This window comes from Coptis chinensis, chromosome 3 (genome assembly GCF_015680905.1).
Source record: "Coptis chinensis isolate HL-2020 chromosome 3, ASM1568090v1, whole genome shotgun sequence".
Taxonomy (NCBI): Eukaryota; Viridiplantae; Streptophyta; class Magnoliopsida; order Ranunculales; family Ranunculaceae; genus Coptis; species Coptis chinensis.
This window is the reverse complement of record NC_141458.1, coordinates 4,027,335-4,052,436: the sequence shown is the minus strand read 5'-3', so window position 1 is coordinate 4,052,436 and position 25,102 is coordinate 4,027,335. Positions and strand designations below refer to the sequence as shown.

The 25,102-nt window shown below is 35.2% G+C and overlaps 2 protein-coding genes across 6 annotated transcripts in view; one reads left to right on the top strand and one right to left on the bottom strand.

Annotated features, from left to right (window-relative positions):
• HBT (CDC27 family protein) overlaps window positions 1-25,102 on the bottom strand; it is a 101,080-nt gene that overhangs the window by 3,892 nt on the left and 72,086 nt on the right. The window contains exons 1-8 of one of the 4 annotated variants that reach the window (XM_086600096.1): window positions 6,441-6,599; window positions 6,172-6,244; window positions 5,978-6,087; window positions 5,684-5,730; window positions 4,305-4,402; window positions 2,387-2,700; window positions 1,024-1,170; window positions 6-228 (exon numbers count right to left, since the gene is read on the bottom strand). In XM_086600096.1, coding sequence (XP_086456222.1) covers window positions 6-228; window positions 1,024-1,170; window positions 2,387-2,700; window positions 4,305-4,402; window positions 5,684-5,730; window positions 5,978-6,087; window positions 6,172-6,244; window positions 6,441-6,545 — 1,117 coding nt within the window. In that variant the 5' untranslated portion in view covers window positions 6,546-6,599. Of the gene's footprint in view, window positions 1-5; window positions 229-1,023; window positions 1,171-2,386; window positions 2,701-4,304; window positions 4,403-5,683; window positions 5,731-5,977; window positions 6,088-6,171; window positions 6,261-6,440; window positions 6,600-25,102 lie in introns of those variants that run through there. The other 3 variants (XM_086600098.1, XM_086600097.1, XM_086600099.1) reach the window with 3 other exon arrangements.
• LOC147507373 (aldehyde dehydrogenase family 3 member F1-like) lies at window positions 7,646-12,187 on the top strand. 2 transcript variants are annotated; one of them, XM_086600094.1, is made up of 10 exons: window positions 7,646-7,895; window positions 8,519-8,587; window positions 9,411-9,507; window positions 9,846-10,052; window positions 10,241-10,365; window positions 10,509-10,613; window positions 10,720-10,892; window positions 11,000-11,090; window positions 11,312-11,461; window positions 11,793-12,187. In XM_086600094.1, the coding sequence occupies exons 1-10, from the start codon at window positions 7,698-7,700 to the stop codon at window positions 12,030-12,032; spliced, it is 1,455 nt and encodes a 484-aa protein (XP_086456220.1). In that variant the 5' UTR covers window positions 7,646-7,697; the 3' UTR covers window positions 12,033-12,187. The 2 variants fall into 2 exon arrangements, with proteins under 2 accessions (XP_086456220.1, XP_086456221.1); XM_086600095.1 differs by having other exon boundaries at window positions 7,758-7,895; window positions 8,519-8,586; window positions 9,409-9,613.

Here is a 25,102-nt window from a genome sequence, read left to right as displayed (position 1 = left end):
ATCACCTTCATCCAAACTTTCAGTAGCCCAGGATTGTCCCTTGCGTACTGTCACTGAACGAAATGAAGCTGAGCTCAACCTTGATGAAGTAACTCCACCAGGATATTTAGCAGAAGAATGACTGTTTCCATTTCCCCCCACTTGCAAAGAGTTTGAGGTTGCTGCTGCTTCTGCAGCAAGCCTTGTACTCCGTCGAGGCCCTGAATCAGGAAATAACCTTCCAGATACCTGCAATGGGAGGTAGCAAGCATGCATTTTTAAAAGTAGAATGCGTCTATAACAAAATGTAGGTATTCCAGTTATACTGATTTCTTTCGATCATCTATATTTGATATTTCAAACATTTTCCTTGCACCCTGGGAAGAAAGTGGTAGATCCTAACGAATCTAGAATGCGCAAAATAGTAAAATGACAGTTGCATCCAGAAAATATAAATTACAGGGGAGAAGATACAAAGTCAATGGAAAATAAGTTACATGAAAATCATCAATATATAGGACAGAAACTAGATGCGCGAAACTAATAGCTTTAAGACCAACACAACAATCTGTATATTCCAAAATACCATGATATTGCCAAGATCGTGGAAGAAAGAAAACATTCAAATGCTTATTAGGGCCTAGCAAATTAAATAAAGTCATGTAGACCAGTTTTAAATGTCTAAACAAAATGATGAATTGAAAACCTATTCTCACAGGAGATACTGAATTAACTTCATAAGGGAGATATCCGCCCCTATTTTCCCTACATGCTTCTAAAAAAGACTCATAAGAGAGATAGCTTTGAAGCTCCTGGCGATAACTTTAAACCACATGAAGTGAATTATTCTTCCTCAAATCAGATTTTTGACCTTCATTGTCTACATAGATCCTCTTCTCAATACTACAACTCTAACAGCCGGCTTATGACCGATTCAGTTCAAATCAGTTGAAACATATTTATCAGAAACCAAAGTATTCTTTACTTGTTTCACCAATTAAATGGTATCAGGATTGTATGTGATAACCTAAGAAACACAAATACCTTTCTTAATTTTCCTTCATCCACAAACTTCCTTCTAGGAGCTTGAATTGTAGAATTCACGGTCGACCTTGGTGAACTTTCAACACCCACGATATTCATATTCGGTTGCCCATTTCTACACAGAGGTGGTGGAGCAACAGCTGAAAACTGCAAGGAAATAACGAAGTCAGGCTTTCCCAACGCGAGAGTTCTTAAGAATGGTATTATTCCAGAGTGTACAGAAAGAATGTTTATAAAATAGCACAAGAACCAAAGCACAAATAGAAAAAACAGGATCCTGTACAGTGTACATTATGAGAAAGTCAGAATGATGCACCAATTCTGAAGAATTGAATTGCTGTCAGACAGTCAACCACAGCATGATACCCAATAAATGACGTACATGATGACACACTTCAATCGGTTTGAATATCAGGCATTAGGTGTCTGTCTCTCCATACCTATGCTGCAAACCAACACCCACATCATGGAGCCATGTAGGAGTGGGAGAAACGAAAAATCTAGAACAGCTCCATGTTTACCTTAAAAACAGAGACCAAGTACAATTCTTTTTAATCGGTTAAGTAGATCTTTATCAAAAGAAAAATCAATTACAATTCCTTCACTGTCACTTATCAGGGAATCTATTCCCAAAAGATATAGATGCACCTAAGCGGGAAAATTGTACGCACCCACCATCAAGTCCAACAAAAAACATAGTATAACGTCACAAATGCACCTAAGCGGGAATATTGTGCGCAACCCCACTATCAAGTCCAAGAGAAAATGTAGTATAGCGTCACCATAAACTTGATTAATTTCAGTTAGCATTAGGAGAGGATCACAAGCCAATTGTTCATCCAATTTGTAGGAAGACAATCAGCAATTGTACCAATACTTACATAAAATGGACTGCCTCGGAATATGCACAGACAAAATACAAAATTAGGGTACGATGACCGACTTAACACAACAACATAAGAAAAACTGTTATCAGACCCACCAAACTAAACACCTAGGACCTCAAAAATAGAAATCTTTCCAAAGGACTTTCCAGCCCATCACGACTGTATCATCAAAACGCCTTTAGTTTCTCAGTGAACATAATGGCTTGCTCCAAAATAATAGCAAAGGAAGTATCCGCTATAGAGATAGATCTTGCATTTTTTTTAGTTTGTCACACTAGTTGCTTTTCCTCTTAACTGTGTTTGTTATGCAGGAAATCATATCTTTTCTACAGTAATGACAAGTTTGTATCAATACATTTTCGCTGAGAACAACAGGCGGGCATAGGGTATATGATTGTATCAAGAAGATGCTTCTTCTTACAGGAAACCCTGTAATAATGTTGGCTAGCAAAATATGTCAAGCAAAACCGGATCACCTGTGGTACCATCGGTGATGGTGTACTGTAGAGTGACGTGGTGGAAGAACCTCCATTAAGCAGTTGACAAGACGCCCCAACAACTACAGCTGTGCCATGATGACTACTAGGTATATCTCTTAGGCTGTTTCCATGGATATGTTTCAAATGCTTTGAATTCACATCCTCCGAGCCCAAGGTCCTAGCAGAGAGTCCGGTATGATCCTCACTGGCAGTTTGGGGATGATGGGAATCAGAACCATAATGCAAATGTTGGTGCTGAGTCGAAAGTGCCGCCGATTCACCAAATACTCCACTTGCTTCTTCTGCAGCACCTGCATCACAAATTTCAAACTATTGACTCCTAACCAAATAGAGTATACAGAAACAAATGACAAGTGACTAACAAATGAAAACCGGACACTTCCTATTCCAAGTAAATGACTGCTCGGCCACAACAAAGCAGTAGATCTACAGCCTAACTGGTTTAGATAGAACACTTAAATGTTTAAACCCAGAGATTTCCTAGAACAGAAGTTTGGTAGAATATAGGTATACAACAAAACGATGATTGTGATTAAAGACATTCTATAACAAATAAAATAGACTAACGTACTTATATTAGGACTAAACAGATAAACTGTGGTATCTAACCTAGGCCTAATCCAAATATTTGTATTACGAAGGACCTGGGTCCAACCTACACAGCCTACACTCCACACATGTGGGCTTCATAATGCTTAATAATTGAGTAATACTTCTTGCTGATTTTCAATGGATTGGTAAAAAAATACAAATAAATCATATAAAAATTGACAAGGAAAATAAGAAGCGCACCTCCACTCTCCCCCAACACACACACACACACAAAAAAAAACAGTTTACCACAAAACTGTTATTCCAAGGTTTACCTAAGAGTTGCTGATTTAAGAATCATACTATAATAGTATCATTATTCCTTATTGCACTATTCCAAGGTTTACCTAAGAGTTGCTGATTTAAGTATCATACTATAATAGTATCATTATTCCTTAATGTACTACTTATTTTTTCTTATGATCAATAGTACAGCAACCGCAGCAAATTATTGCCAACTCCAAGAATTGCAGAATATAAACTTTCCCGAAAGTAATTATACATGGAAGACAATCTCACATGCAGCATGAACCATGCATCGTATTTAAAACTGTTAGGAAGATGTTTAGTTGGTTGCCAAATTAAGCTGTTTATCACTGTTAGTTGCAGAAACCAAATGCAACAACGGAATAAGAAATTACTGAGTCGCGACCTCTAATTTTAAGTCATGATATGTACCAACATGGAAAACTCTATCCAATATGAGCTATAAATCAAATCATCTTTGCAAAAGTCAACAACTTGCAAATGACTAATTTCAACCAGGACAAGAAATGAATCAACATATAAAAACTGAGGTCATTCAGGGAGCCTCTTAAGCTTTGTGCACTTCTAAACAGGACTAATTGCCGAGTTTGACAGGTTTACGGAATTAAGATATGTAACCATCAGAAAATTGAGCGTGTTTTTTCCAAGGGCAAACTAAGAATCAATAACAAATTCACATAAAACTGCATATATTCATTCTTTAAGTGCAGAAATTACATAAATAGTAACAAAAGCAAATTCCAAGAAAATTATTTAAAAGGCAGTTTTGAAAAATCAACTAAAGATTTATCCAGATTAAAGATAGGTTTCAATTCAGAAAACATATCAACTAAAGATTTATCCAGATTAAAGTAGGTTTCAATTCAGACAGCATAATGAACCTGTGCCCCATCAACTGGGAATCTCTAACAAAATATGGAGCAAAACTACCTATGTCATTAGTGACTGACACCATCACATGGCATAAATGTTTTCCAAACTTAAAGTGTGGCCATTTAGAAAAGAACTATAGGTGTAGGTAATGATGTTCACCAACCTAACGTACACAATTCCTCGTACGCAGCCCATAGAAAGGGGTCTATGGACAAAGCCTGCTTAAAATGATCAACTGCATTTTTCCTTCTATCCGTGTACCTTCAGAAACATACAAGTATGTTTAGCTGGATCGTTCAATGAATGATTGCAACAATACATAATAGACTGATGGAAACAACAAAGCGAGAAATAATGTACATAAATATTGACAAGTAGATTGAAACTGAGTAAGTTTTAAAGAAAAGCATAAGCCTCAAGGTGCGCCTTTAGCTGTTTAGCCTTTTAGGGGAGGCTTAAGCCTTAAAAATTCATACATGTAAACTGTGAGGCTAACACGGATACGTGTGTCTATATCCAACAAGGATATGAAGTGCCTAACACGGCAAAATTTCAAAAATTGAGGTATATCACATACAATATGATATGTGTCCGTAACGTGTCCGACACGGACATGTGGATAAGTAGCCGAAGCGGATAATTTTTAAGATATGGCGTGTCCATGTAACATAGAAAATTAGACATACAGGAATTGCGTATATGGGAAACATTCCCGAGACTTGAGAAAATTTTACTCAACTTTCAGTCAATGCTTGTTTATCATGGATTGGAATATGGGGGTAATTTCCTTTACACATATGATATTTTCATCGTTTCTGAACCAAAACAACCAAAATTCAAAACATTTTATAAGTTTATCCCTATCAAATGTAGTCTTCAAGTAAATAGCCAGTTTGTACAATAAATTTGCCGGGGCTATATGTTATACATATATGATCATTGGTGGAGATGATGTATATGGTAAGAGATCATTCTCACATATAATCAAGCCAACTCAACATCCCTTTGTACGACGAACAATCATGAGTTACTGAATCAAATTTATCTCGACTATCCACAACCTCCCTCTCAGTTTAATGATATATGAAATCATATAACACAACTCGACATAATTGCAAATGCAATGTTCTACACCATAAAATATCCTTTTACCTATTACACCAATATGGTTTAAATGTTTAATAGGTAAAAGGATATCTTATTGCATAACAAATCATATCGTTCCTGAATCTTGAGTCAAATTACTTCAAAGTGTTTTGAAGAAAAATAGTTCCTCTATAACCGGTTGAAGAGACTAAGCATCAGCAACCGCTTTCATCCTAGTGCAAAGAGATATGCTGTGCACATATCTCGAGCTTGACTGCATATCTAGATGCACTTTTGATGGTGGGTCGCAAAGGTTAAATCTCTACAACCGGTTGTAGAGGAGCTAGATTTTTCGAAGTATGTTGATGTGGAGAGAAGAAAAATAAAAGCAAAACAAATAGCATATGTTGTGCCAATGAATCAGGAGAAAAACAAATTAAGGAGAAAATGAGGAACCTATAAATAAGTCCAAGAAGGTAATGACCAGCTGCGCCATTTGGAACCTGCAAACATAGAAGATAAACAGAATGCACCATTCTTGACATGAGAAATTGAATCTACGTTAATATAACCAAAAAACCTAAATAAGGCAAAGGGAAAACAAAAACAAAAACAAAAAGCTAATTATTCTAACATATCTTTGTGGTCTAACTATCCTGTCCGAAACAAGATGTTGGTTCAAAACTTAGCATTGTAAGTCACCATCTTAATTGGACACAAAATTGAGTAAAATAAATATCATCATTTTACCTCTGAGCTGGTCTCGCTAGATGGGCATAATGCTGTTTCTGCCTCGCTAAGAAGATCCATCTGAAAGCATGATATTGCAAATAAGTAGCGAGATTGAGCCAACTGTGTACCTTCATATTGGTCACCAAAACAGAATCAGATGAAAATGAGTAGCATAAAAAGCTAAAAGGGAGGAGGGAGTAGAAAAGTTATACCTTTTAAAATATGGTAAGCACAGTAAGCTTGATTTGTGTGCAAGTAACAAGTTGCCAGTAACTGTGAATTCAACTGCATTTCGGAGCGACTGTTAGGATGTTAAGTTGAGCAATATAAGACCTAAACTTCCACACATGATGACTAATAAAACCAGTAAACACATAAACTCAAATACCACTACTCGAATTGAATCACGGAAACTACTAAAGCATACAAATTGATAACTAAACTTATTTCAACACTAGAAAAATAATAATAATTCTACTACCTCTGAAGGAAACTCAGCACAGAGACGTTCGCAGAGGAAAATGGCATTTCGATGCATAAATTGACGTTGACTGTTTTGAATGCACTCTATCATCAACGTTTCCATTTTCCTTCTCTCTTCACCACAGTGTGGAGAAATAAATTGTGTTTTTGCAGATTTTGATTCGAACTAAAACACACTGGGCATGTCCACGTGTTACTAGTTTGTGATGGGCCAAGGCCTATTCACAAACCCAATGGGCCTAAGGCCTTATAAGGCCCGAAGATCCATAACGATTTTTTTTTTTTTTTTTGTCGGTCAACTGATCAAGACAAGTCCTCTCCCTTCAAACTCATTTAATTACTTGATGAATCATGAATGAATGTGGGACAGTTGGCACACTTATTAGTGAGATTGACTAAACATTAACTTAATCATAGAACGATACATTTATGTTATGTCATGAGAAGCCCATATTAATAATTGAGTCCATTATATCATTTTACAGGTGCATCTAACTGATTTCTGACAACTTACTTGAACAAAATTTAAGACACTTAAATGCTTTGGAATTGATATCTTATACCAAGATATATGCTTGCTCGATCTATCAAAATATATATTTGTTAATTTCTACATGTTGATCCCTGAATAGCTCTGGTTTATCAGTTGACTCTATGAGTTTTATTATTGTTGAGGATTAATGGATTATGTATGTGTCAGTGTCACAAATGAAGGTTGGATCAAAGCCCATGGAACCATTGACGTATCCCGTTCTGTTCACATATTGGTGATATATGTGCTAATGTGCATGTAGAAAATTTAATATACGCTAATAGCCTAATAGAGTCATAGAGATGTCTCAAAAAATAAAGGTACTTACAACACTGCTACATTTCGAATGATTTGTGGGGTTTCTTTGCTCTTCTTTTACGAGCTGACATATACAGTGTGGTACTGTAGTACAACGGGTCGTGAATTCGTCATAATAATAAAAGTACAAGAAGATCCACAGTACCCACATGTTTGCACTTAATAAACAGTCACTGACTGTGGTACAACGGGTCATGAATTCGTCATGTTTGATGTGTTGCAAGTTTTGCAACTTGCTACACGAGTAACTTGAGCATTGATTCTAGAGTATGTCCATTCACTATAGGCAGTTGAGAAGGCGGTTGGAACTAATAAATGCAGCATGAATGAACCAAAATATCATCATTAGTAGTTGGTCTTTCCGGCTACAAATTTGGCCACCTTTGGTGTATATTTTTTCACACAATGGGTACAGTAGGTGATTTTGAAGGAGAGTTGGAGGAAGTGAAGGAGTACTTCAGAAGTGGACAGACAAAATGCATGAACTGGAGGAAAGATCAACTTAAGGGTCTGCTCAAACTTCTGAAAGAAAAAGAAGGAGAAATTTTTAAGGCTCTTCATGACGACTTGGGTAAACATCATGTCGAGGCATACAGAGATGAGGTATGCATCTCTGTCAATGTTCCTGAAATTGTTTATAGTTATATTACTACTCAATTATATTGTTGTTGAAATTTATTTACATGCATGCAACCCGGGGATTATCGAAAAAAACAATATTCTAGTTGAGTATCACCATCAATCAAGAATGGCAATGCTTTACATTGTTAATTTCAAATCTGTTCGTAAGTTCTGTTATGCGTCAAGGTACTTCAGGCAAACACAAACCATGGCATCTAGCCATCACTTGCTTTCTTGCATCATTCCTATATAGAGAAGGGAATTTTTTCAGCATCTAGCTAACTTGGGATTCTCAAATAGTCAAATCAATACCACGGCTACAACTTCCATAATTCGTGCTCGGCCAAACAGTTTAACAATAGAGCTAGTAGATTTGCTTTTTGATGAATTTAACTATAATTTGATATGATGAAGGGCTTATTGCAATGAACTTTACCTTGTACACTAATCACAGTAATAAGTAGAAACTTGTGTATGACATTCCTTAATTCATAATCGCATATGTTCATTGAGATTAATATGTAATTAGTTTAATCTGGCTTATTTTATTTTGCATACTTGTTATTTTTATTTTTATTTGAAATCTTTTCCTGACACTCTCTCAGGTAGGAATCCTCATCAAATCTACAAACTATGCACTGAAGGGATTAAAACAATGGATGACTCCAAAAAAGGTGGGTTGTTTTTCTATTATTGCTTATAGGATTTTCCTCTTGATAGCATCAACTATTATAAACAATAACAAAGGAAAGTAAAAGGAATTTTTGGTGATCGCAAGTTCACAACTATGGGTCTATGCCATGAAATTATTCTCTCTCTAAAGTCGTTCATGCTCACTTCCCATCTTGTCTGTCAGATTCAACATGAAACGTTTAAACTTCTTGTTTTCCTTTTGCGACTGAATCAAATGGATGAGATGAGGAGTGAGAGTGAAGAAAATTGGTATACCTCTTTTAAAGTGACAGGATCGGAATGAATTGCAAATTGAAAGGTATAAATGTGTCTATGCGGAACTTGCCTATGAATTTACAACCTGTTTCTCTTTTACATGTTCCGACTTTAACACTAGTTGTTATTTGGGACTAAACTCTCCCTTGGCAACCTTCCCCCCACTGGGCTAGGGCAACTTTCTGGCAAAACCTCAAGAACATATCATTGGGGGTATTACAAAGGTCAGTCTGGCCCAGTAACCATATAGCATTCTCGATGTCTGTGATATATAACATTTGGATTGATATAGTAACTGATCACACCGATTCTACATGATGTAGCATCTTCATATGCGAATCAAACTGTTGTGCTCCAATATGTTATGTAACTGTAACTTCTTTCTAGCTAGAATTATTTGGTGTTGATAAAGTAGAAGCAGACACACCCCCTCGACTACAAAAATTAGACAAGTCTATCTACTTTAGACCTATTATACTAATGAAAATGTTGGAATGTTCCGTTTTATTTTGCTTGTCAATGTTTTCATTTGAAGAGTACTCTTATCAGATTCAACTTCCGGCAGCAACTTTTCCTACCACAGCAGAACTGGTGCCGGAGCCCCTTGGTCTCGTCCTCATATTTTCCTGTTGGAATTTCCCCATTGGTGAGTGCAATGGTCTTTTCCAAAATTCAGTATGGCCTTTCAGATGTTCATCTTCATTCTTTCAATATGCTAGCTAGCTTGCTCATCACTTGTACAACGAAAAAAGGTTGGCCCACTTGATGTTGAAAGTTGAATGCCAAAAAATTATGAACTCAGTTAAAACGGAGGATTATTTCTTAAATAGACTAGTATGTAAGCTATCATACATGTCTCATATCTTGTGTATGAAACCATTAAACTAGGTCGAGTTTCAGGTTACTAAGTGTGATCTAACTTCGTTAGATCTAACTCCGTTCTTTAGCAAAAAATTAATAGTCTAACTTCGTTCTCTTATCTAGGCCTGTCCTTGGAACCATTGATTGGTGCAATCGCTGCAGGAAATGCAGCGGTACTTAAACCTTCAGAGCTAGCACCAGCATGTTCTTCTCTTTTAGCAAATCTCATTCCTCTGTATTTGGACAAAAATGCTATAAAGGTCGTTGAAGGAGGGGTGACTATTGCTGAGCAACTGCTAGAGAAGAAATGGGATAAGATTTTTTTCACAGGTGAATATCATCGTAACGTGCATTTTGAAGTCTTTTAAAAAATTCCTCATATCTAAAGGTATTTTGCCACCATGTATATTGTAATTGTACTAAATTTGTTACAAATCCCACTTGCTTTCTTCAAAGTTTAAAGATATGAAGTAGTAAAAGAATATTAATAGTGTGTATTAACAACAACTTTAATGCAGGTAGTCCACGGGTTGGGCGTGCTGTCATGACTGCAGCTGCAAAGCATCTAACTCCTGTTACTCTAGAGTTGGGAGGAAAGTGCCCTGCTGTCATTGATTCCCTTGTCAATTCCATGGATATAAAGGTAGTATTTTTTCATATAGCGGAATGCAAAAGTCGTTAAATGGTACTTTACTACTTTCCTTGAGTGTTATTTGAAATGATCAAAAGTACACCAAGGGAAAATGGTCATACAGAACTCACAATTTAAAATTTTATGATCACTAGGTTGCCATAAAAAGATTACTTGGAGGAAAATATGGTTCCTGCTGCGGTCAAGCGTGTATAGGAATTGATTATCTACTTGTGGACGAAAAGTTTGCACCTGTACTGGTAAGAACAATACAAATAGTTGCTGATCAGTGTTTCATTCAAATGAAAGTCTTTTATCCTAGTTATGATGATGTTTGAAAGCTAGACATAACCTCGCCTTCTTCAGGTTGATTCTATGAAGGTAGGTATCAAGAAACTGTTTGGCGAGAACCCAAGAGAAATAAATAGCCTCTCGAGGATCATCAACAAACAACATTTTCTACGATTAAAGAATTTTCTAAATGACGAGGAAGTGAAAGCTTCTGTCGTCTATGGTGGTTCATTTGATGAGGAAAATCTGTAAAAACTCCTAAAAACCTATCTAACTTTCTGTGCTCATACTTGCTTCTTTTCTTGACTGAATTATTATTACAAGGATTAATGACAGTTCTATAACCACTCTGTAGGTTCATTGAGCCAACAATTTTGTTGGACCCACCCCTTAAATCTGATATCATGACCGAAGAAATATTTGGTCCTCTTCTTCCAATAATCACTGTAAGATTTCGGTTACTTTGGACTTTTCATATATTATCTATCATTGTATCATTTAATCATTTAATCATATCTTTTACTGACCCAGAAAATCCATTTTTATGGTACTTCTCACAATTTTACGTACTCATTGATAGGGTGACATAGATGAATTTCCATTAAGTGGAAATGAGTCATGGAATTTCTACAGTTGAACTCAACAAATCTTTTTGTTGTTTTTACAGTTGAAGAACATTGGAGACAGTATTGATTTCATAAACTCTAGGCCCAAGCCTCTTGCGCTTTACGTTTTCACCAACAATGCAGCTCTAAAAACAAGGATGATTTCTGAAACATCTTCTGGATGCTTGTTATTTAATGATTCCATTGTTCAAGTAATTCTCAACACCTTATCATTTCCGAGTCATTTACTTTAAGAACTAGTGTGGGATTTCAGCCATGGGATAAGTTATTTCTCAGCACACTATCAGTCACCACTGTGGCACTGTACTTACGCCACTTTCAACCTTTCATTTTTTTCTGTATGGCATTGTGATTCTAAAGAAAACAATGTGAACACCAAATTAGGCTGTATAAGTGCTGTCACATGAATCTAATGACTCATGAAGTGACTGAAGTGTTAATGTCTTGATCACCTTTAACTATTGATCCACCCTTCTTTCTACAAATCGTAAATTAATGTTAATTTTGTTGTGATGCATGCAGTACTTGATTGACACAATCCCTTTCGGAGGTGTTGGTCAGAGTGGTTTTGGAAGATATCACGGGAAATTTTCATTCGATACATTCAGCCATGAAAAGCCAGTAATCAGAAGAGGCTTCTTTCCTGACTTGTGGTTCAGATATCCTCCATGGACTGCTCACAGATTAGATCTCATTCGAGCGGTGCTCAATTTTGATTATCTTAGGTTTTTACTTCTCGTATTAGGTTGGAATAGAACCTAGATGCATGGATTCTGTACTGTGTCATAAGAAATGGAGATTGTTCCATAGCATTTCTGCTTATTCTACTTGTCAGGCGTCACTATATAGTCCCGTGAGGTCCTGTAAAAGTATAATAGTATAATACCTAGTAGAAATATTTGAATTTCGAGCTTTAATTTCTTCCCGTCTTTGGCCTTTTAAATGCAACTAGTTTTCGAACCCGTTCTACGAACGGGTGCCATTATATTAAATTATTTTAAAAAATATTAGTAATTATGCATAGCTATGAGATATGATTTTTTTTTTAATCACTCATTCAAATTAAAATGGAAGCAGCAGACATTGATAAAACCCATTAGTTAATCTCTGATTTTATTTTTGTAATATATCTGATTAGAGCAATTTATCTCTTCAAAGATAAATGATTACATTTATTACTAAAAATATGATTCCATATATGTAAAAATGTTTGATAAGTCGTCTCATCTCCAAGATTGAACAGATAATTACGTAGAGAGAATCATAACTCTACCATTCCCTATTTATAATTGCCTTTAGATAATCAATATATTTTTTAGAGGGTTAAGTTTTTGAAATTTGAAATTTATAGATCAATTTATTGTTAGTAAAACACTTTAAAATTACAATTTAACCAAAAAATATGAATGTTAAATATGTTTACCTTTTTATTGAATTTGTTGAGACTCGAGTACCGTTCTTTATTTCTCCTTGATCATGAGTTTGGTATTGTCTAAAATAATACTTCTAATATCTGTACTGGATATTCCTCGACGTGGTTCAATTCTTCTAACCTAAACTTTAAAAAGTTATTGATATATAACATATAAAAATCATATTGAATAAAAAAACTTGACTTTGTTTGTTGTTTGATATTCCAGTCTTTTCAATGAATTTTGATGGTCATCCTTTAAAACTTATGATTTCAGACGCACCTTCCACACCAACTACATCATTTCTCACCCTGACGCTTGCATTGTACAATCTGTTATGTATTGAACTTTCGTAAACAGGTTGATCCATATTTAGCTTTTTAATTATTTATTCCAGCATAGGTTTGAATGACACTTCAATCCCTCATGAATATTGCTCTGTTCTCATCTCCATAGTGATCATTTTATGTGTTTTTATATAAGATAGCAAAGAAAAAAAATGTTATGTTCACATTGTAGTAAGTAGAAGATTATTTTTTTAATTGAAGACAATGTGAAGGTTGTGGAAATGGATTTTGGGCAATCTAGAGGGAGTACAAAGAGCAGGAATGGCTATTTAACCAACGATCATGTTGAAAGGGAAGATCAAAGATATTCACCACATTATTATGCAGAACTAAAGCAAAATTGTCTCTGCCACATGTTATTAGCAAAGATGAGCCCTAATGCCTGCAGTAGACATTTTGTTGATTACTCGAGTATTAAAAAGCAGAGAGCTCCCCATCACAACTTAAGTGTGTCAAAACCTGATCCAAGTTTATTAAGTATTTTTCAATTTTGGTCAAAGCTATTGTAATAAGGATGCTTTCTAGCTTATCCGGAAAATAAACATTATTTTGATATTGAAATTATATATCTAAAGCTACATGATGTTCTGTACTCATGTAAAATATCAGAACAAACCTTAATTCCACAAAATATAATTTTTATTTCCTACCCTGTGTTTTCCTCCTCCATTTACGTCCAAAAAATTTAATATGGATATGTTATATATCTTTCCTTGGCATTGTTATCAGGCACATTGCAGCTGAGTGTTCCACCAAGTCATTGTGCTGGAATTGTTGTTAGCTTGGCCACATGGGCAGTGACTTCCAAAATGGGGTGATATGCCATACTTTCGGTAAGGCTGGTCACATTACCAAAGTTTTTGCGCCGCCTTCTCTACCACCTGATGACCTTAGGGTTTGCAACAACTGCTATCAGACTGGGCATATAGGTGTTTACTGCACAAATGATAATGCATACAACAATTGCAAGAAGACTGGCCACCTGGGTCGTGACTGTCCGAATGAGTCATGTGGCTAGGCAGTGCCCAAAATCTAGATATTAATTTTCTTGGTGTTTTTTTTGACGTAGTAATGGTAAATCTTCTTGGTCGTGCTGGACACTTGGAAGAAGCCTTAAACCTTGCAGCGACGATGCCTATTGAGGCGTGTGTTAAGCACTGTTTGGTGTTTGTCAGATCCATGGAAATCCTGATTATAGAAAAAGGAGTTAGAAAGAAACCTGGCTGCAGCTTGATGGAAGTAGAGGATTGGATTATACATGAGTTATTTGCTGGTGACATTACGCACCCAAAGTCAAAAGAGATCAAGGAAGCACTGGAGGATCTTTTACATACATCATTTGGACTATTTAGTACGACTGCTGGAATCCCCATTAGGATTGTAAAGAAACTCATAATCGATTGTGCTCTTGTGGTAATTTGTGGTGATTTAGGAGAGTTTATATAATGGGGTTGCAAAACTGCCCCGATAATACTAAAAAAATCTAGACATTTAAGAATGTTGCTGACTGCCTAATTCTTTCGCACTACCAATGGTGTGTGTGTGTGTGTTTTTTTTTTAAAGATCATCTAGTATTTGGCATTAGAATACTGAAGGAGGAACTCACTATCTCATTAATATTTGGAAGACAATGTCCAGTATTTACATTGTTGAATGTTCAGTGCATCTACTTATTTACAATTACTCATTTATTTTAGAAGGTTAGCAAACGAAACAATGCTATGATACAAATACCTACTCCAAAGGTGACAAATGACTTATATTTTTTTCGATATCAAACACAATTTAACTTGAAGTAGTCGAATTTGAAAAGCGAGTGTGTTAAGATTATAAATTTAAACTAAAAATTAACGGACTCAATAGTTACAAACTTTCATAAATAAGAAGCGATAAACCTCGGCCATTAATAAAATACTATGTGACCAACATAATAAAGTTTTGGTATTAAAGTACTAATCCTAATGGTTCTCTTTTCTTTATTATGGAACTCTACATGCCCTTCATTCCTTTAATTTTTTCTTCGAGATAATATATTTTATCTTTGTTGTGTTTATCATCAACCAAACAATCTAGCATAATATTTTTGAGGATATCGAGTTGATTCTATTTCTCTTCAACTTCTATTCTTTTCTTCATAAGTTCTTTGAAATTGAAGTCTTCAATTTCCATATCACGTTCATCTTTTATAAACGTATGCGTGGAAAAGTTCTTTGAATCCTCTGCTTTTGCAACAGAATATGTTGGGTTTCCATCAATTTCTTTAACTATGATGTCTTCACTGTTAAAGAATAAGTCTTTTGATATCTTTAATGTTACAGTGCTTTTGAATCATCCGCTCTCTAATTCTATGTTGTAGACTGGATCTTGTTGAATGTTAAGTCCTGCTTCTATAATTTCCTTTAACATTTTTTTTTTTACATAAGCTGTAATTTTCATACGCCATTATCTGCAATATACATAATAAAATGAAGTCAATAAATAATTGTAAATAATAGAGAAGAGGAAGAAAATAGGCTACCTGTTTTTTGGATATGTGTAGTTAAATTATTTTTTTAGGTTAATAGATTATGTTTTACTAAGTGATTGGAAGTTCACTTTTCGTAGGTTTTTAGTTTTGTATATCTCTTAAATTTGGATATTTTGGAACAGCGAGGTTCTCCTTTTTTGCAGCCTCCACTCTATTAGGAGCATGGATTATGACACGTCGGGTATTTTGAAATTTGGTTTTTGAGTTTTATGGTGTGGGCACGTGCAAAACGTGTGAGGGGTAGTTGTTGCATTTTGAAAGGGTATAACACCAGACACACCACAATAGACGGTCAAACTTGGTAAATTAATCATTAACTAACGATAGGGTTACCTAAAGCTAAGAAACGTAAAACTTTGGGTCCAATGCAAATACCCATATTATTGGGACGACCTAAAGCTAAATCACCTTATTTTAAATTAGATTTTTTATTTTTTAATTAGGTAGAAGCTATTGGGTTTAGAAACCCATAAGTATACTATTACTGTTGGGCCTGGGCCGAACAAATTGTGGGTATTATATCTCAAATTCAATTCAAATTTGAATTGCTAATTCTTTTTCCCACGCAGCTTCCTTTCAACTAAATTGCTCCAATCTTCATGGTAATATATGTATCTGATGTGTTCTCAAGAATTGTATCTTTAGCTTTTCTCTTAATTTTGTCATTCACATTTTTCAGGCTTGGGGAGTCCTGTTATTGAATGGGGAACCGTCTAAAGTTGCTGCTTGTTCAGCTCGTGGAATTGCTTATCTTCATGAGAACTATAAGCATCGTTTTTCTGAGAGGTGGTAAAAAGCTAATGAAACCGTTTGTGAGGTGTCAATTTCAAATGTTACCTATTTTTTTTTTGCTGATGATATAACTATGCTATTTCTTCTCATATTGAGTTGTTTCCATTTTCTGTGTTGTGATTCCTCTGAGTATTGTTTGAACTGTGTAGCTCGATCTATACTTGAGAGAGTGAGTATGTTCCTTTACAAATTTACCTAGTAGTGTTCGAAGAGAGTTCTTGCTTTCTGTTGAGAAAGGGTTGCCGTTAGGGAGTGGTTTGGGTTCGAGTGTGGTGAGTGCTGCCGTTGCAGCTGTAGCAGTCAATGAGATTTTTGGTGGGAGAGTTTTTGGAAGGAGAGTGGTTTGGGGTCGAGTGTGGCGAGTGCTGCTGCTGCAGCTGTAGCCGTTAATGAGATTTTTGGTGGAAGAGTGGTTTGGGGTTTAGTGGGGCGAGTCTTTTTTGCTTCACACCGTAAATGCGGAATGAGATTTTTGGTTGTAGAGTGGTTTGGGGGCGAGTGCTGCTGCTGCAGCTGTAGTTGTTAATGAGATTTTTGGTGGGAGGTTAACTGTTCCTGATCTTGTTCATGGTGGGTTGGATTGGAAGCGAAGGTTTCGGGTTATCATGTGGATAATGTTTGCATTTTTAATTCCATTATCTGTAAAACTGTCATGCTACCAATACATACATAAAACTGGCAATTATGTATCTATGATTGTAAAGACCGACTTAGGGGGTCATACATATGGGGGTAGGCTAACACGGGATGAGCAAAAGGTTTTGTTTGAGATGACCTTAGGTGGATTCAAGCCAAAACAGGTTCTTAATGTCATCAAAACAAAATTTTAAACGACTCTGTATATGTCCTAAAATAAATATTTCATTAAGTTATGATGAACTATAGATAATTCAAATTGAAAAAACAAAAATATAAATTTGATGGATCTAACACTGTGGTAATCTTCATCCAATATATAATTCAGCTTGAAAAACACTACGTTAATCCTCATCCAAATCTGATAAATTATTTGGGATGCTTAGGTAGTCCATATCCCAATTTGGTCCTCCTATAAGCAATGCTTCATTTATTGACTTCAAATAGGCATTTTCTTTTCTCAAGTTTTCAATATCTTGATGATGTTGTTTTTCTCTAGTATTTGCTTCATGCAGCTCTTCACGTTTAGTAATGACTTCTTTGTGGTTGACGTCTAAAACCTCAAATTTGTATATCTGCTGTAGAAAGCGGATAGCTTTTGCTGCCGCCGCATTTTCTGAGTCCACTTTCTTAGTTTGATACGTCCCTGGAAATGATTGGTTTATAGGATAATTCGGATTTTTGAAGATTTCTCTCATTATCGGCAAATCTATTATGACATCTGCAGCGTATCGATTGTTTTCAATCTTTGATATGTAAACTGGTTCTCCCCGAATTTTTCCTTGATTAGAATTTTCTCTCAACTGTCTTGAGTGAAATTTTGTGTTTGGTTTCATACTCCATGAGCTGCATTTTAAAAATTACATTAGTTTATATAGTATCTGAGGTTTTGTAGGCTTTGTAGGAGGATACCAAATGTGTGTCAAAGTGGGCTATAATGAATAAGTGCGGTATATATATCGACTAAACTTGGTTCCAAAGATTACATAATTTTGATATAAAACATTCATTTTCTTATACTCTAGTTACATATATATACTATATATACCTTATACACACACACCTTTCCCCTTAAAATAAATTTTTAAGCATATGGATGATTTGAAAGTTGATATGTTCTCCTTTGGTCGCTCTTATATTTCATATAATTTCATCAATAATTGTCGTGTTGTCTCTCCCAATAATTTCATCAATAATAGCTTCAACTCGAGACTTGTCTCTCCTGATCCCACTAATTTCACAATATTGAGAAGAATTATAAAGAGGAGGGGTAAGAGGGGTTCCAGAACAGTTAATAGTGAGTGGTTGTTACACTAATACATGTCTTAAGTTCAATATAGTTCAATATAATTTTGAATTAAAAGACGGTAATATCTCATGTGTTTAAACTTTAATATTATCATCAGTTGAATTATAAAAGAGAAATCAACAAAATTATTAAATAAGATACTGGAAAAGAAATTGTTTACCTTATCCATTTTTGTTAACTCTTTCTGAAGCCTCTGGAAGAATAGGAACAAGGTGATGTATGACGCCAAAGAGTCAAGCTTCAAGCAAGTGACATTTTTTATCAGGAGAGCAACAATACAAGGCCATTATAAATCATCAGGGCACATGGAGAATTCAGTCCACGATCTCAAGGTACTGAAATATTTTAATCTACAACACAAACTCCGCAAATCCCCCAAAATCTTGGAATGTTATTGGCTCTTACCCCCTCTGGGAATTATTAAGATTAACACAGATGGATGCTCGAGGGGAAACCCAGGGAGGTCGGGATGGGGTTTGGTCCTCAAAAACTATAAGGGGGAATTTCTGGGGGCAGCAGCAGGTGGAATGGGCATAGCGACCAATTACTTGGCTGAAACCATGGCAGTTATGCAAGCCATTACAAAAGCTTTGGAACTGGGATGGAGATATATATGGGTGGAATGTGATTCCTCATCGATGGTTAAAGCTTTTCAGAATAATACAGTGCATTGGAGATTCAAGTATCAGTGGCAAAGGATGAAGGAAGATCTTTGCATGGATCAATGTCGCCAATATGGAGAGAGACTAACTTGGGAGTGATTGTTGTCTTGCGACATGGAGTGCTCTTATTCAAGGCGAAAGTATGTGGTGGGACTCCAGACCTCCTTTTATGAAGAATTTAGAGAACCACTACACTACTTATTTCCGATTTGTCAACTAGAGTATCTTGTACAAGGAAAGATACACATTTGTTGGTGTTACCTTTCCTTAGATACTCTTTTCCAAATGTTCTTTATTTTCAAGTAACTCTTATTCTTTTATTATAAATCAATTACCTTTCAGCAAAAAAAATAACTCTTTCTGAAGCCTTGATTGAATATCTTCTATTGCATGCAATGAAAAAAAAAAAAAAACTCAGTTATATATGTAAAACTAATGTAAATCAGACTAAAAGAAAAAACTGAAAGTTTACCTTTGTTTTTTGTTTTGTGTTAGGAGGACCCGTTTTTTTTTTTTTTATATATATATATATAGGTTTGTTTAGGTTTTATTATGTCATTAGAAGTTTAGTATTAATAGGATTCTTATTAGATAAGTTTGTTTAGGAAGTTAAGTATAAATAGGATTCTTTTGTTAGAAGAAGTCGTTATGTAGGCCTGGGAATTAGACCGTATACTTCCTTGCTAGTCCAGGAGATCTTCCTCAGGCAGTGAAGTTCGGGTACAATAATGAATCCAAACCCAAGATGCTTCTTGAAGTAGGATCATCCCATATCAAAAGCAAGACCCTCACACCTTCCTGCGACTTGGACTTGAGAAAATCCTCTATAGTGACATCTGATCCCGAAGCAACATCTCGAACTAATCAAACTTTGTTGTACACTGTCCAACCAGTAATATAAATCAAGCGCCTTCAGTAAATAAGATGTCATTGAAGTTCCAACCTCAGTAGTTCCAAAAATATGAGGGAACTGCTACCTTCACTGCGTGAGATACAGCTCTTGCTGTTGTTATTACCTTACATTCTTGTACTTTTCTAGAAGGTTGTTTTTTTGTATTCTTTGTATGTTAAAATGACATGAAGAAGATGGAAGGCTGATTCCACTGACAGGAAAAAAAAAACCACTACTGTAGATTGTAACTGTGAAAGTATATGATTGACGGAGGATAATTAAATGTTTTAGAGTTATCGACTTATTGCCATTGAGGTTCCTTGTCTTTCTTGGTTGTATATTTTAACTTTGAAAGTAAAGTATGGAAGACGGATATAGTTAAAACGTTCGCTAATTTATATTTATATTTTTATTTCTTTTCTGGTTATGCTTTTCAACCTTCCAGAACAGTTTTGCTAGCCTCTGTCCCTTTTTTCTGCTAGCATTTGTGAGATATAAGTTGATACCAAGAGTATCAAATAAAGGTGGGGATGACTTTAACTTGAAATTTCAGTTAAGCCATCGGTGACACCTCAGGGATTCATCTGAGAGTAAGCTTTAGGCATCTAAAAGACGAAGTATGATGAATGACTCTTATGTTCCTTTGCGTTCTCTAGTCTAAAAACTGTTCTTCTTCAATATTGTGACCCTTCTCCTTTAACTGAATGGATGTCTACATAATTTGGTAATATTCTGACGAATAAGTTTTTGGGCAGATTTTAGAAGTTATCAGTTGTGTTATCGCTTGTTTTTCATTGTAAAGAGTGTTACTCTAGAGACATAGTTAGAGTTCGGAGTCGGTTACAGAATATAGGCTTTAATCTTGAAATTGTAATCACTTGGTTGATCATAATTTACTGTAATGGTTTAATTTCATTGGTTTCAAGTTTTTTCGGACCTATTTAACCTTTTTACTTTGTTGGGGATTAGACTTATGCCGGTTTCCTAGGTTGTCATGTTGTATCAAAGACAAATATTAGATTCTGAGGCATGATTGAACATCCGAACTTAGATTTAGCTATTGTGATGCGAAGCAATTAGTGCAAAAAGAGCATTTGTAGCAATGGTGCCAAATATATCTAAACAACATCTTGAAAAGTGAAAACTACTGACTTATCTTCACAAAGATCCAAAATGTGTGTGTTCTCATATTCTTGTGGACGTTGTAACGAATGTATGTACATTCTTGTGGGCGTGTTCAACATAGTATAGTTTTGTCCGGTGAAGAGAAATCCATTATCCATGGCTTTGTTTGACATTTCTTCAGTGAGTAACAAATAAAAGTTTAACAACCAGATAGTCGAAAACTCATTTGGTTTTTATTTTCAGCTTACCCCACCTTTGTATAGTCTTAGTCCCTGGAGTGCCTTCTGTCCCTTTCATATGAGAAATCTAAGGATTCCACAATGTCTAGCGTGAGAAGAATGTCAGGACACTGCTTAGAGTTGGTTGAATTTTTTGAGTTACTCACACTTATCCAATGTGTCCAGAAAATACCTACGTTCATATTGCACAAAACAGTGCAACTGGGAGTTTCTCGTTTAAGCCTAGTTTTTCAAATAAAAGTGAGATAGAGTAAAATACCCGCAGACTTATTCTGTGATTCACTGATTTATACTTTATCATCTCTTCCAAACTTTTTGCCTTGGTTTGTTAACATGTTCATGTGGAAAATTGAATGGAAAGTGATTCCATACCACAATCATTCTTGACATGATATATCTGACATAGGTCTTTTATTCTCATTGGAACAATCATGTACCACCTAACTTTTATTCCAGGTCTTCTAATAGTTCAATAGGTTATTTCCCTAAGAAGTTTTAATGGCATTAGGCTGGTGTATTATTTTATTATGTGTTGTTGAATTGAGCTTTATGCTATTTGGTTTTGAAGTCAGAGCCCCTGTCTCCCCGCCAAAAAAAAAAAAAAAAAAAAAAAAAAAAACACAATAAAAACAATCCTTTGATCTGTAAAAATGTGCAACCAGCTAGATTTAGCTGCCATTTTTTTTGACTGAGATAGTAATGGACTGCCATCCGATTCATTAGTTTTAACATTTTTTTGTTAATTATATATTATAACTTGGATGCATAAATTTGTAGCAGACGCCTGCTGGGCAGTCAGGGTCTGGAAGTCCGAGGTCTCTGTTTGAAGATCAAGTGATTGTTTCTTTCACTTTAATTACCTTTTTGGCTTGTCGTGCTGTGTGAACGGAAGTCCTAAATTTATTTTCTCAGGCACTTGTTGTCCTTGTACATGATATGGGTCCAAACTGGGAGCTTGTCAGTGATGCCATCAGCAGTACTCTGCAATATTGCACACTTTTCAAACTTCTCAGGATGCTCCACTGGATATTGCAGTCTCTTTAAGTTCCCTCTTAACGTTCCCAATCTCCGCTATATCCTCGTAGGTTACGTTAGGCACTTCAACAACCGTCTCGCGCAGAGTAGAGGGATTGATGGTTCCAAGGGCAGTTGTAAAGTGTTGATTTGTAACAGCCATAGAATTAAGTATCTCGACATCTATAGATTCATCTTCCAAATCAATCAAGTCCATTTTTTCTCTGATGCATTGTGAATTCGCATTCTCAGGGAACTGAAAAGTTGGATAGAGCGAGAGACAGCGCAGAAGCTTCCATATGGTCCTTCAGAGAAACTACCACCCACTGCCCAAAGGAGGTGTTGAACTGTAGATACCAGTTTCTATTTGGATTATTTATTGGGAATGTACTTATACCAGTACTTATACCATGCAACTTAATCGTATCCTTTCAAAACATGGTGTGAAGTAATCGTAAGTCGTAACAACAATAACAATAGGTAGCCTTCTTTTCTATCCTCATTGTCGTGGTTGGCTTCTCCGGGTTCTCATAGTTTACTTTGGGTTTCAGAAGAGAAAGAAATCCATTGAAATAGTTACGGGGATATGAAAGAATGAAAAAAAAATGAGGAACTTAGCGATGATTTGAATAGTTTAATTAAGTATCTATTTTTTCCTTAGCGATGACTTGCTATTTATTAGATTTCTGAATTCAACTATCTGGATGAGTGTAACATAGCTGTGTAGATTGGACTTGAGAGATATACTGACATGTGAGTGACTGTCTTGTTCCTTCGCTCAGAACCGATTGACTGATGAGAGACGATAGTTTTATCATTGTATGCAAACTTTGTATTTTCAAGCTAGAATTGGTATTACGAAGTCATATTTTGAACTTTTCCAGAAAATCATGTTAAGAATTTCCCATGACACAAATTAATGAATTAAAGTAAATTAATCCAAAGACACTACTAAATACCTCAAATAGTTTAAAACCTAAACATCATTAATGTATCTTAAAGTACAGATGTTGTTGATGAAATATGAATAAATCCTAATAGAATTCCTAGTAATCTTCCATCCTAAGGCGATATTTTTCATCCTTTGATCTCTTTGTTGTCCTCATTTTCCTCTGTTTCTGAATCTTTACGGGATGTTTTTGATGGGCGATTTTCTTCAACAGAGTCTTCATCGTCTTCTAATATATCCGTAACGCTGAATGAAGGGAACTTTTCTTTTATACTATACTCATTTAGCTTAACTTTGAAAATATACTCCTTCCCCGCATTCTTTTCAAGCTTTTCCTTTATTTCTTCAGTACTTTTTCCCTGCTTTTTGACAAAATAAATGTAGGTTCAATTACGAACTTTGTATCATTCTATAAAATAATTTTTCGTATTTAGTCATGTACTTGCCTCAGAAGTCAGCTCCATTATTTTTTGGATAGGAAAGTTGACTATTTTCTGCGCCTTTTTACCAAAGATGACAAAAGCTGTTTGATCTCCCCTCTCATCTTGTATGCATAGTTTAAGTAGGTATCTGTTGATGTTTTAAAGTTGGAATTAGTAATGAATTATAAAACCGAAGATGTAGTATTTATTAGTGATTTCTTTACCTGTTTTGTGGAGTCTTGTATGTTGTTTTACAATTAGTGCAAAAATGTTCCGATCCTTTGTCAACATGCTTATAAGTGCAGTTCTCGCATGATTTGTAGCTCCACTGGTTTTCAAATATCTTCACAAACTTTGCCCTGCAAGTGAATTGCTTTCCCTACAAAAAATATGTTTATTAGTTCAGTTTTATTAATTTCAAAGACGGTATTATTTAGGCATTTACTTGGTATACCTGATTGTGTGTTTCTTTTCCTAGTGAAATTAGCTCGAAATAGAGACTGTCTTGATTCATTAGTTCCTTCATTGAAGTAGGCTCAAATCATCCACCGCTTGTTCAATTTGAACTCTTGTATTTCTAATTTGATATCTACGAAAAACAAATTAGGGATAAGTCATATTTGTTAATGCTTTTGTGAGGAATAGTAATGCTTTTGTTAACGAATATCACCTGTTTCTCATCTGGTCGACGTGGCCAAAATGTTCCAAATTCAAGTACAACTTTGTCGCAGATGTTAAACAAAGTTTGTATTCCTCTGTAAAATATGAAAATTCAAAACATTAGATTTGTACTTACTTCCATTATATATGTTTAACAGTCTATATAACTTATGATTAAGAATTGTACTTACTTCCAATCATTTTCAGGTATAATGATGTGATGATGAGCATCATATCTTCTTCTTGATTGTTGATATTTGCCAGTCTATCGGAGTTGTCACCCCATAAATCTATAGTAAGCTCACTTCCCCTGATTACGTATTTACATAGTTAGCTGTGTAAGAAATTAAGTTAAAAAATAATTTATGTAGATTTTGTTTACCTTTCGTTTTGTATTGTGATTTCCCTAAATCCTTGAGGTTTCTTTGGCCCGACTCTAATAAGTTTTCCTATGAAATCTGATTTGTAGACATTGTTAGAAATTAGTTATAATAAACAATATGGTATGTATAAAGAACTCACCTTTGGTATGAAAAACTGAGATATCCTTTGTTTTCATAAGATCTTCAAATTCTACGAACGAAAAATTATATCTGTTGAATGTCGTCCTAATTTCTTTTGAAGGAGATACTATAGTATCTTTTGTTGAAAGAAATAGTGTACTTAGATCTTAATGGACGATATCTTCCGGTTGTTTCTTTGACTTCAAATTTATCAATTACAAATATGTCTCCTTCTATCAGTTTCTTTTCAAACATGTGTTGGATTCCTAGTGAAATCTTTGCATGAATTTGATTCGAATGCACAATGTAATATAAGTGGATTAAAATTCAAAAATTCTTTTGA

What these genes read in the sequence shown, in the direction of transcription:
- LOC147507373 (XM_086600094.1), top strand. Translation starts at nt 7,698, where the DNA reads ATGGGTACAGTAGGTGATTTTGAAGGAGAGTTGGAGGAAGTGAAGGAG. An exon ending in TCATTTGATGAGGAAAATCT is followed by an intron (nt 10,893 to 10,999) that starts GTAAAAACTCCT and finishes ACCACTCTGTAG; the next exon opens with GTTCATTGAGCCAACAATTT. An exon ending in TTAATGATTCCATTGTTCAA is followed by an intron (nt 11,462 to 11,792) that starts GTAATTCTCAAC and finishes TGATGCATGCAG; the next exon opens with TACTTGATTGACACAATCCC.